The sequence below is a fragment of the Poecile atricapillus genome, chromosome W, assembly GCF_030490865.1.
Source record: "Poecile atricapillus isolate bPoeAtr1 chromosome W, bPoeAtr1.hap1, whole genome shotgun sequence".
NCBI lineage: Eukaryota > Metazoa > Chordata > Aves > Passeriformes > Paridae > Poecile > Poecile atricapillus.
The window spans coordinates 1004166-1015710 of NC_081288.1; the positions used below are offsets into that span (position 1 = coordinate 1004166).

The following is an 11545-nucleotide window of genomic DNA, read 5'->3' on the forward strand; positions in this document are numbered from 1 at the left end:
GCAGGAGGTTCCCTTCAGTGATGGTTGGTGACAGTTTGGGGTCATCCCTGGCTGTGCTCAGCCAGCAGCAGCTCCTGGGGGCTGGGGAACCGCTGGGATTGCAGAATTCCCTGGAATTAGGGCAGAGTTATCCCAGGGTCTGTTTGGTTGGAGGCAGCTCGTTCTGAGAGATGCATTAATTCTGATAATTGCATTAATTCTGATAAATACAGTTGATTTTGATAAATGCGTTAATTCTGATAAATGCAGTTAATTTGGATAAATGCATTAATTTTGATAAATACAGTTAATTTTGGATCCATTTCAGTTTGATAAATGCATTAATTTTGATAACAGCACTCTGTGTGCCTGGGAACAGCCTGGCTGTGGCTGGGTGGGAAGCAGAAGGTGAGGGAAGGCACAGCCTCTCCTTCTCCTGGGTTGTGTGGGATTGGATCCATAGGATCTGATCCAAGCTGTGCTTTTCCTGCCCTGGATGGTGGTGTGGGAGATCAGGACCTTGCCAGGCTGGGTTCCCAGTGGGACCAGGGGATCCTTGGGATCCTTGGTCCAGCGATGCCAGCGTTGTCCAGACATCCCAGGGCTCTGGAGCCGTGCCCATCCCTGGGGAGCTGTTCCAGTGCCCTTCCCACCTTTCCTGATATCCCTCCCAGATCCAGCTGTTCCTGTGTCCATCCTCCTCGAGGTGTTCTCACCTCTTCCCCTGCTGTCCTGGCAGGAGGGAAGTGTTTGTTCCTGCTTTGGCACATTGGGAATGTTTTCCTCTCCAGACAAGTGTCTCTACCACATTCCATAGGGATAAAACTTCCCCAACCTGCCTTTGCCTGCCTGCCCTTCTCCAGGGCTGACTGCACTGTGGCAAAGAGAGGAAATCCTGGAAAATCCTGGAAATCCCAGGGGAAGCTGTGGGAGGGCAGGAGCGGTGCCACAGCTGGGACTGGAGCTGCTCCAGGCTGGGCTCCAGTGGGAATCACCACCTGGAGCATTCCCAGTGTCCTCAGCTCTCCCAGACCACTCTGCCCACAGTGGGAATATCCATTTCTTACCACCTTCCTTAATGAGTCCAGGGAAATCAGGAACATTCTGGAGTCACTCTGTGGGCTGTGATTCTCCAAGCACTTCCCCCAAGCCTGCACCAAACCCCATTCCTGTTGCTGTAGGAACAGGTTTTCCTTCCCCTTGTGCCCCTGGAATCCACAGAGATCTCAAATTCTCCTTGGAGCTGCTCAGGAACTCAGGTTTTCCTTCCCCTTATCCCTGGAATCCACAGAGAGATCTTGAACTCTCCTTGGAGCTGCTCAGGAACTCAGGTTTTCCTTCCCCTTATCCCTGGAATCCACAGAGAGATCTCGAACTCTCCTTGGAGCTTCTCAGGAACTCAGGTTTTCCTTCCCCTTGCTCCTGGAATTCACAGAGATCTCAAATTCTCCTTGGAGCTTCTCAGGAACTCAGGTGTTCCTTCCCCTTGTTCCTGGAATTCACAGAGATCTCAAATTCTCCTTGAAGCAGCTCAGGAACTCAGGTTTTCCTTCCCCTTGTTCCTGGAATCCCCACAGAGATCTCAGATTCTCCTTGGAGCTGCTCAGGGACTCAGGTTTTCCTTCCCCTTGTTCCTGGAATCCACAGAGAGATCTCAAATTCTCCTTGGAGCTGCTCAGGAACTCAGGTTTTCCTTCCCCTTGCTCCTGGAATTCACAGAGATCTCAAATTCTCCTTGGAGCTTCTCAGGATCTCAGGTTTTCCTTCCCCTTGTTCCTGGAATCCACACAGAGATCTCAAATTCTCCTTGGAGCTGCTCAGGAACTCAGGTTTTCCTTCCCCTTGTTCCTGGAATCCACACAGAGATCTCAAATTCTCCTTGGAGCTGCTCAGGAACTCAGGTTTTCCTTCCCCTTGTCCCTGGAATCCACAGAGATCTCAAATTCTCCTTGGAGCTGCTCAGGAACTCAGGTTTTCCTTCCCCTTGTCCCTGGAATCCACAGAGATCTCAAATTCTCCTTGGAGCTTCTCAGGAACTCAGGTTTTCCTTCCCCTTGTGCCCCTGGAATCCAGATGTTGGTCTTTTGTCCTTGGAGCTGCCCAAGGCCTCTGTGGATTCTGTGGAATCCAGATGTTGCAGTCCAGGAAATCCTCCAGATGTTCCACCCTCCGTGAGCCCCATCCCAGCTGCTCCAGTGCAGGAGATGCAGCTCAGGAATCGCTCTCAGCTCCCCAGTGTGGATCCAGCTGCCCAGGGGGGTTTGGGATCCCATCCCTGGGGAGTCAGGGGACAACAGGACATCCCACACAAACTCCTTGTTGTGTCACCCCTGGGGAGTCAGGGGACAACAGGACATCCCACACAAACTCCTTGTTGTGTCACCCCTGGGGAGTCAGGGGACAACAGGACATCCCACACAAACTCCTTGTTGTGTCACCCCTGGGGAGTCAGGGGACAACAGGACAACTCTTTGTTGTGTCACCCTTGGGTCTGGCCCTGGTCCAGCTCCAGGGAATGCAGAGAAATTCCCAAGCCCCTGTGTGTGCTCAGGTAACTCTGGAATCCTCCTGCCCTGGAAACTTCAGGGGTTGGGCTTCAGAAGTTTCTCTTTCAGCCATGGAAATGTCAAAGCTTTTTGTGTGGGAAGCGACATTCCTGGGAATGCAGCTCCATCCCTGTGTCTCTCCAAGGTGTATTTTGGTGCTTCTGAGCAGCTTGTGAGCTCTGGAGGAAAGGGAATGTTTGGATCTCATTATTCCTCATTTTTATGTTGTTTTTTTTCAAGAGAAGTGCTCCAGAAATAGAACCTCAGTCTCCAGTCTCTATCACATGTCCAATTATCCAGCTGGGATTATTTCATTCCATGAAAGCTCCCCTGGAGCCAGTGACAGGATTCCAGCTCAGCCATCTCCAGCTTTCCTCCTTTTGGTGGAGGTTTGCTCTGGGAGAGAGGGAGAAGGAATTGTTCTGGATGGAAACTGGGAGGAAAATCATTCCTGGGGCAGCTCATCCTCCTCTGCCTTGGGAGCCAAAAAACGGGATCTGCACAGAAATCCCTTCTCCAGCTGGAAATCTGGATGGGTTTATTCCAAAGGAGAGATTGGGAGGGTTTGTTCTGCAGTTCTCCTTTTCCAGGATTTGAGCTTTGCTTGTCCCTCAGGTGGCACCTCCTGGAGCACCTTCAGCATGTTTGGATTCTGGACATCCCATCCCTGGGGTTTTTCCTCCATGGGGTTTTAGGATCTGCCCCTAAATCCAGGATTTTCTGGGTGCCCCAGAAGCCTGAGGGGCAGAGCAAGGTCCATGTCCCAGCAGTGGCAGTGGGAATTGCAGTTTGGGAACTCCCAGACTGCATTTGCAGCAGGAGTTGGGAATTCCTCCCTGGAGGAGCTGCTCTGGTGTGTCCTGTTGCTCTGGGACCTGCCTGTGCCCGCTGTTCTTATTCCCAGTTCATTGCCAGTTCTCATTCCCAACGGGATCTTTAGGCCTTTGTGAGGAGGAGAACAGGAATGTGAGCCCCATTCCAGTGGGAGTTCCATGGACGTGTCCCTGCCCTCTCCCACAGTGGCTCCGATGGAACGGCCCCGGAGACGCTTCCCGTGGCCGAATCCGCTCCTGCCGGTGCCCCCCGAGCCCGGAGCAGCGCGGCCACGCACACGGACGGGCACCAGAGAGTGGCCACCGCTGTCACAACTGCCACAGAAACGGCCACGAGAGACAGGTGAGGGCAGAACCCTGCCATGGTTTGGGATAGAAGGGACCCCCAAACCCCCCCAGTGCCCTCCACACCTCCCACTGGCCCAGGCTGCTCCCAGCCCCAGGCTCCAGCCTGCCCTTGGCCACTGCCAGGGATCCAGGGGCAGCCACAGCTGCTCTGGCAATTCCAGCCCAGCCAGCAATTCCCAATTCCCAACATCCCAACATCCAGCCCTGGCCTCTGGCACTGGCAGCCATTCCCTGGCTCCTGGCCCTGCAGCCCTGTCCCAGTCCCTCTGCAGCTCTCCTGGAGCCCCTTCAGGCCCTGCAGGGGCTCTCAGCTCTCCCTGGATCCTTCTCCTCTCCAGGGGAACATTCCCAGCTCTCCTGGAGCCCCTTCAGGCCCTGCAGGGGCTCTCAGCTCTCCCTGGATCCTTCTCCTCTCCAGGGGAACATTCCCAGCTCTCCTGGAGCCCCTTCAGGCCCTGCAGGGGCTCTGAGCTCTTCTCCCTGGCTGAACATTTCCAACTCTCAGCCTGTGCTCATAGCAGAGGTGCCCTGTCCCTCTGACCACCTTGGAAGAGGTTGAAACCAGACAGCTTTAAGGTCCCTTCCCACACAGACCATTCCCTGATTCCACATTGATTTTCCCTGTAACATTCCATGAATTTCCACGTTACAATCCATGGCAGAGTCTCCATGGGGAGCTGAGGACGCTTCACCGGGCAGAAAACACAAACCGGAGGGAGGAGCTCAGGTCCCAGCATTGCCTGGAGGGGTGGGGGAGGCTCTGGGAGCGTTCCCGGTGTGGCTGAGGCCGTTCCCCGCTGTCCCCGCTCAGGTCCCAGCATTGCCTGGAGGGGTGGGGGAGGCTCTGGGAGCGTTCCCGGTGTGGCTGAGGCCGTTCCCCGCTGTCCCCACAGGAGTGAGGAGCCCTTGCCCTGCACCGAAGCCACGTTGAACGGCCCCGCTTGATGCCACCGCCGCCGCCCCGGGACGTGTGTGAGAGCCAGGCCAGGCTGCTCCCTGGTGATGCAATTTTGTCAATTCTTTTTTTTTTTTTTTTTTTTCCTTTTTTTTTTTTCTTTTTAATTTTATTTTTTAATAAATGCTGCATTGATGAGAGCGAGCTGGCGTTCAGGACCAGACACGCAGATCCAACAGCACCGATCCGTTCGGAAAGACACTCGGCATTGTCGAAATGTAGCATTGAGTTCAGTCCTCACGGGAATGACGGGCTCTTCCCAAGCCTTCTGCCTGATTTCAGTTGTCCCCTTTCCCCGTGCCCCTGGTTTTTGTTTTGGATTTGGGGTTCAGTGCTGTTTTCCCAGTGTTATTGCACACAGTATTCAGCTTCTCTTGGGAAGGTAGCAGGTCCAGCGGCGGCCGGGGCCAGCGCACAAATCCCGCAGCCGTGTGACCAAAGTTCCTGATGGAGCTGTCCTCGGGCAGCCTTTGCACCGCTTTGTAGAGCAATAAAGCCTTACCAGAAACATTTCACAGGAGAGGAGGAATGCCAACACTTCCACGGGAGGGAGCAGGGAGGGCTTGGATTTGGGCAGGGCCGAGGCCGGGCTTGTCCCCAGCCGGAGCCCGGCTGTCCCGGGGTGTCCCTGAATCCCAGCGCTGCTCCGGCCTCCCCTGGACTCCTGCTGGATCAGGGCAGGATCTGGGCTGGGTCACAGACGGCTTCTCCTGCCCGTGTCCGTGTTGGCCCACGAGGAGGTGACCAGGGCTTTGCTGGCTCTTTGGAAACTGAATTAATGTATTTGCAAATGATGATGGAAATCCTTTTTTCTGTTTGTTTTGTTCTGTTTTTTAAAGTTTTTAATGGATGCAGGAACAGCAACACTTTTGCACTTTGTACCTGGCGATGGCAGCGTCGGAAGGGACGCGGCTGCGGCCGTGCCCGCCCGGGGAGGGGACACCCAGGTCCCTCAGGGCCGTGGGAGAGCGGGGCCAGGTGAGGGGAGCACCTGGAGCTGGGATAAATGGAATTCTGTGCCGCTCCCAGGCTCCCAGCTCACTGCCCAGCACATCGGGGGCACTGGGGGGGCTCGGGGCAGCTGAGCTGGAACCCCCTGTGGGATCCTGGAAACTCCTCCCTTTGGAGTGAAGGCTGGAGCTCGGCACAGGGGGCAGCCAGCTGCTCTGGATGCATTCCTGGGGTGCATTCCCGGGGTGCATTCCCGGGGTGCATTCCCGGGGTGCATTCCTGGGGTGCATTCCCGGGGTGCATTCCCGGGGTGCATTCCTGGGATGCATTCCTGGGGTGCATTCCTGGGGTGCATTCCCGGGGTGCATTCCCGGGGTGCATTCCTGGGATGCATTCCTGGGGTGCATTCCTGGGGTGCATTCCCGGGGTGCATTCCTGCCTTCCCAGCCGGGTTCTGCCGGGAGGGAAGGGGGTGGCTGTCCCCCAGCCCCAGTTCCTTGGGGATCAGATGGTGCAGGGCTCTCCTTCTTGAAGTTTTCACTCGCTCTGTGTAATTTAAAATTAATAATTTAAAGTTAATTGCACTGGGAGGGAAAAAAAAAACAAAAGAAATCTCACTTTGTGCTTTGCTTTCCCCGCTTGGTGTTCAGGGATCAATCCCGCTCCAGCCAGGACTCTCAGGCAGGATCAGTGGTTTTGAGGTCCTGATTGGAGACACATTAAAGTCTTAATTTTTCCAAGGATTGGTGCTAGAGTTCTGCTGGACATCGGCTTCCCTTGGGGCGTTCTCGGGGCTGATTCCATGGAAGCTGAAGGATCCATGTGCTGGTACAGCCTGGCTGGATCCTGGGGGATGTTTTTCCAGCCTGTTCCCGGTGCCGTGTGGGATCGGCTGGAGCGTTCCTGTGGCTGGGATCCCTTCCCAGGATTTGGGGGCGCTGGGGCCGCAGCCCGGGGAGCTCCAGGAGCGGTGAGGGGCAGCAGTAACCCCGGGGGTCTCCAGGGGATGGGGCTGTCCGTGCCTTCCGCTGCAATTCCAGCCTGGCATTCCTCAGCTTCGGCTCCCTGAGTGTCAGTGAGAGCTTTAATAATAACCATTCTATTAATAATAATGATTATAATAATAAGAATAATAATAATAATAATATCCTTGGCCATGTCCTGATCCGAGCACAGCTCCTTACTGGGCTGATTTATTTCTTAGTGCTGAGACACATCGCTGGGGCTGGCTCAGACCTGGGGAGATGCACAAATCCCGTGGGTTTGGTGCCCATGGATGATCCCTCCACGGCTGGGATTGAGGCTCTCACTTCCTTCCACCTCTCCCTTCCCCTGGGGTTGTTCTTCCCAGCAGCCAGGGCTGCTCCAGAACCGGCTCCTGCTGCCTGGGCTCCGAGCAGAGCCAGCTCCTGGCCTGGCTCCCGTGTTCCTGTGGGGAAACCGGGAATAGGAAACCCTCCGGAGGCACAGCGGGCGTGGAGCTTCCCAGCTGGGCTTTTCCTTCTCCCTGTGCTCCGGGGAAGGGTTTCCCAGGGCTGGAGCAGGATCTCCCGGCTCCTGAGGATGGAATTCCCTGTCCCCCATCCCCTCATCCCCTGGCCCTGTGCGGCTCCATGTCCTGAGTCCTGCTCGGCGCTTCCCTCCTGCCCCGGGATCTCTGGTGTCCACAGGGCTGGCGTTCCATGGATCCCAGGAGAAACCTGGGGAGGGCCAGGGGGAGCACGAGGAGCTGGGCTTGAGCTCATCCGGGGGATGCTTCTGGAATGTTCTGTGCAGTGGTTCTGCCTGCCTGGGCATCCATGTGGGATCCGGTGATCCCGCTTGGTGATCCCACCGTGCCAGCTGTATCCATCTGGGATCCAGTGATCCCACCCAGCTGGCTGCATCCATCTGGGATCCAGTGATCCCACTCTGCTGGCTTCATCCTTCTGGGATCCAGTGATCCCACTCTGCTGGCCTCATCCATCTGGGATCCAGTGATCCCACTCTGCTGGCATCATCCATCTGGAATCCAGTGATCCCACTCTGCTGGCCTCATCCTTCTGGGATCCGGTGATCCCACCGTGCCAGCTGTATCCATCTGGGATCCAGTGATCCCACTCTGCTGGCTTCATCCTTCTGGGATCCAGTGATCCCACTCTGCTGGCTTCATCCATCCGGGATCTGGTGATCCCACTCTGCTGGCTTAATCCATCCAGGATCCAGTGATCCCACCCTCTGGCTTCATCCTTCTGGGATCCGGTGATCCCGCTCGGTGATCCCACCGTGCCAGCCACATCCATCCAGGATTTGGTGATCCCACTCTGCTGGCTTCCCATCCAGGATCGGGTGATCCTGTCATGCCAGCCACATCCATCCGGGATCCGGTGATCCCAATCTGCTGGCTTCATCCTTCTGGGATCCGGTGATCCTGCTGTGCCGGCCACTCCCCCCTGGGATGGGATCCATGGGATGGGATGGGATGGGATGGGATGGGATGGGATGGGATGGGATGGGATGGGATGGGATGGGATGGGATGGGATGGGATGGGATGGGATGGGATGGGATGGGATGGGATGGGATGGGATGGGATGGGAGGGGGTCTCGGGCACAGTTAGAGCTGAAGCTCATCCCTTTGGGCTGTCCCGGGAATTCCTGGGCCGTGGCGCCTCTGTCCCTGGGGGATGGGGAACAAGGGGCTCCTTGGGGCTGGCAGCATCCCACGGTGTCGGAGCAGCCCTGTCCCTGTCCCAATCCCTGTCCTTGTCCCCATCCCTGTCCCCATCCTTGTCCCAATCCCTGTCCCCATCCCTGTCCCAATCCCTGCCCCTGTCCCAATCCTTGTCCCTGTCCCTGTCCCAATCCTTGTCCTTGTCCCCATCCCTGTCCCCATCCCTGTCCCCATCCCTGTCCCTGTCCCAACCCCTCTCCCCATCCCTGTCCCCATCCCTGTCCCTGTCCCCATCCCTGTCCCTGTCCCCATCCCTGTCCCTGTCCCAATCCCTGTCCCCATCCCTGTCCCCTGTCCCCTGTCCCTGTCACCCCACCCCCCCAGCCTCCCAAGCCCTGCGGTGGCACCTGGCTGCAGTGGGGGAGGGGAGCGTTCTGCAGCTCTCGGAATCCCAAATCCCGGTGTTTGGATCCCATGGGATGGAGCATTCCTGGGGCTCAGGACAGGCAGGGGGGTCCCTGGGCCGTGTCCAGAATTCCCTGCAGGGAAGATTCCGGTCATTCCCAGCCAAAACCTTCCCTGAACCACAATTCCTGCTCCTCCTGGGGCAGAACCATCAGCCAGGCAGAATCCCGGGTGTTTGTTGGGATGCTGATCCTCAGCAAAGCCCGAGGGGAATTCTCCCAGTGTCCCGAGGCTTTGCTGCAGTCCCTGGGATGGAATCCCAAAGCTTCATCAAGAGCTGCAGGTGGGCAGGGAATGGAAACCTGGGAAGGGAAAAAAAGGGAAAAGAAATGACCCAAAATCCACCCAAAAGCTCCGTGCTGCCCTCAGTGTCTGTTCCGAAGGGCTTGGGCATCCAGGGAAAGGTTTGGAGGGAAGGTGCAGGGACATTCCCGAGGAACATATCCAAAGGAAACATCATTTCAGTTCCTGGTTCCCACACTGGCCGGGAGCTGTATCCAAATCCTGATGGATCAGGATCCCTGGAAATCCCTCGGGGATCCCCCTCATCCCCCCACCGGCCGGGCTGGGAATTACCTGCTGGGAAAACCAGAATTGATCCAAAAAACTGGAATTGATCAGAAAAACCAGAATTGATCCAAAAAACTGGAATTGATCAGAAAAACCAGAATTGATCCAAAAAACTGGAATTGATCAGAAAAACCAGAATTGGTCCATTGGAGAAACGGGCGTGTGGTGCTTAGGGAAGGGCTCAAGGTGTATGCAAGGTGTATCCAAGGTGTATCCAAGGTGTATCCAGGGTGTATCCAGGGTGTAGCCAGGGTGTAGCCAGGGTGTATCCAGGTGTAGCCAGGGTGTATCCAGGGTGTATCCAGGGTGTATCCAAGGTGTATCCATGGTGTATCCAGGGTGTATCCAGGGTGTATCCAAGGTGTATCCAGGGTGTATCCAGGGTGTATCCAGGGTGTATCCAGGGTGTATCCAAGGTGTATCCAGGGTGTATCCAGGGTGTATCCAGGGTGTATCCAGGGTGTATCCAAGGTGTATCCAGGTGTATTCTGCCTGTATCCCAGCTCTATCCCAGCTCTATCCCGGCTGTATCCCAGCTCTATCCCGGCTGTATCCCGGCTGTATCCCAGCTCTATCCCGGCTGTATCCCGGCTGTATCCCAGCTCTATCCCGGCTGTATCCCGGCTGTATCCCGGCTGTATCCCGGCTGTATCCCAGCTCTATCCCAGCTCTATCCCAGCTCTATCCCGGCTGTATCCAGCTGTATCCAGCTGTGTCCCTTTTCCTGCTGTCATGTCACTCATGGACTGGCTCTGAACTGGTTTAAACTGGGGCCTGCTGGGCTGCCCGGGGAGAATTCCTGGTTCTGTCCTCACGGGCTGCACCTTGGGATGGGAGCTCCTGCTGCCGTTCCCATTCCCATTCCTGTTCCCATTCCTACTCCCATTCCCGTTCCCGTTCCCATTCCCATTCCCATTCCTGTTCCCATTCCTACTCCCATTCCCGTTCCCGTTCCCATTCCCATTCCCATTCCCATTCCTGTTCCCATTCCTACTCCCATTCCCGTTCCCATTCCCATTCCCATCCCCATTCCCATTCCCGTTCCCATTCCCATTCCCATCCCCATTCCCATTCCCGTTCCCATTCCCATTCCCATCCCCATTCCCATTCCCGTTCCCATTCCCATTCCCATTCCTGTTCCCATTCCCGTTCCCACTCCCATTCCCGTTCCCATCCCCATTCCCGTTCCCATTCCCGTTCCCATTCCCATTCCCATTCCCACTCCCATTCCCACCCCCATCCCCATTCCCGTTCCCGTTCCCATTCCCATTCCCACCCCCATTCCCATTCCCATCCCCATTCCCATTCCCATTCCCATTCCCATTCCCGTTCCCATTCCCATTCCCATCCCCATCCCCACTCCCATCCCCATTCCCATTCCTGTTCCCATTCCCATTCCCATTCCCATTCCCGTTCCCGTTCCCATTCCCATTCCCATTCCCATTCCCATTCCCATTCCCACTCCCATTCCCACCCCCATTCCCACTCCCATTCCCACCCCCATTCCCATTCCCATTCCCATCCCCATTCCCATTCCCATTCCCATTCCCATCCCCATTCCCATTCCCACCCCCATTCCCATTCCCATTCCCATCCCCATTCCCATTCCCATTCCCGTTCCCATTCCCGCTGTCCCCTCTCCCTGTTCCTCTCCCCTGGGCTCTCTCTCCCTTGGGACAGGATGTGCCAGCCTGGAATTCCCTGAGGAGCCCTTGGGACGGGAGGTGCTGCTGTATCCATGGAAAGCCGGGATGGAGGCGTCGCCCTTGGATCATTATCGGGATTTTCCCTCTGCTCTGTGAGGTTGGATTTGGGATTGTGGCGTTTGGGATCTGGGATTTGGCAGCGTTAATGAATAATTAATTTCCTGTGTTAATTAATGTCATGTGGCAGTGGCAGGAATGGTGTCCAGCATTCCATCAGTGAAACCCCTTTGGAAAATGGATCAGTTCCCATTGGCTTTGGATAACGTTCCTGACTTTATCAGGAATTTATTGGGAGTGAGATTTTTGATCCTGGTTTTTTCCCTCCGTGCTGGGAAGTTCCAGCAAAGCCTGGAATTTCCTGGGTGTATTTGGGGCTGAACTTCGGGACAAACAAACGGGAAAGGAACAATTCGGCTCCTCCCCGGCGGCTTCGCTCACCTGAACCTCTCTTACCTCATCCAGGAAGGGCTTTGTGCTGTCCCAGCCTGGATTTGTAGGGAATTCCCGGAATTCCCGGGTGGCTCTCACAGCTCCCAGCACT

General features: G+C 56.0%; 3 protein-coding genes across 4 annotated transcripts in view; 2 read left to right on the top strand and 1 right to left on the bottom strand.

The window, feature by feature from the left end:
* Nucleotides 1-5591, top strand: part of LOC131591682 (serine/threonine-protein phosphatase 6 regulatory subunit 2-like) — a 71167-nt gene extending 65576 nt beyond the window's left edge. For both annotated transcript variants that reach the window (XM_058862622.1, XM_058862621.1), the window contains exons 23-24: nucleotides 3546-3701; nucleotides 4600-5591. In XM_058862622.1, coding sequence (XP_058718605.1) covers nucleotides 3546-3701; nucleotides 4600-4651 — 208 coding nt within the window. In that variant the 3' untranslated portion in view covers nucleotides 4652-5591. The remainder of the gene's footprint in view (nucleotides 1-3545; nucleotides 3702-4599) is intronic.
* On the top strand, nucleotides 283-3538 carry LOC131591686 (uncharacterized). Its single transcript, XM_058862629.1, has 3 exons — nucleotides 283-1166; nucleotides 1595-1950; nucleotides 2021-3538. Exons 1-3 carry the CDS (start codon nucleotides 1058-1060, stop codon nucleotides 2699-2701), a joined length of 1146 nt encoding a protein of 381 aa, XP_058718612.1. The 5' UTR covers nucleotides 283-1057; the 3' UTR covers nucleotides 2702-3538.
* Nucleotides 4724-8025, bottom strand: LOC131591687 (uncharacterized). The gene is made up of 2 exons (XM_058862630.1): nucleotides 6849-8025; nucleotides 4724-6677 (listed from the first exon to the last, which is right to left on the bottom strand). Exons 1-2 carry the CDS (start codon nucleotides 7496-7498, stop codon nucleotides 6362-6364), a joined length of 966 nt encoding a protein of 321 aa, XP_058718613.1. The 5' UTR covers nucleotides 7499-8025; the 3' UTR covers nucleotides 4724-6361.
* Between the last annotated feature and the right edge of the window lie 3520 nt (nucleotides 8026-11545).

Bases quoted from the DNA above. Each gene is read 5' to 3' on its own strand.
- LOC131591686 (XM_058862629.1), top strand. From the start codon at position 1,058: ATGAGTCCAGGGAAATCAGGAACATTCTGGAGTCACTCTGTGGGCTGT. The intron at 1,167-1,594 runs GTTTTCCTTCCC...TCAGGGACTCAG, and splicing joins TCCTGTTGCTGTAGGAACAG to GTTTTCCTTCCCCTTGTTCC. The intron at 1,951-2,020 runs GTTTTCCTTCCC...TCAGGAACTCAG, and splicing joins GGAGCTGCTCAGGAACTCAG to GTTTTCCTTCCCCTTGTGCC.
- LOC131591687 (XM_058862630.1), bottom strand. From the start codon at position 7,498: ATGCAGCCAGCTGGGTGGGATCACTGGATCCCAGATGGATACAGCTGG. The intron at 6,678-6,848 runs GTCTGAGCCAGC...ACTGACACTCAG, and splicing joins GGATTTGTGCATCTCCCCAG to GGAGCCGAAGCTGAGGAATG.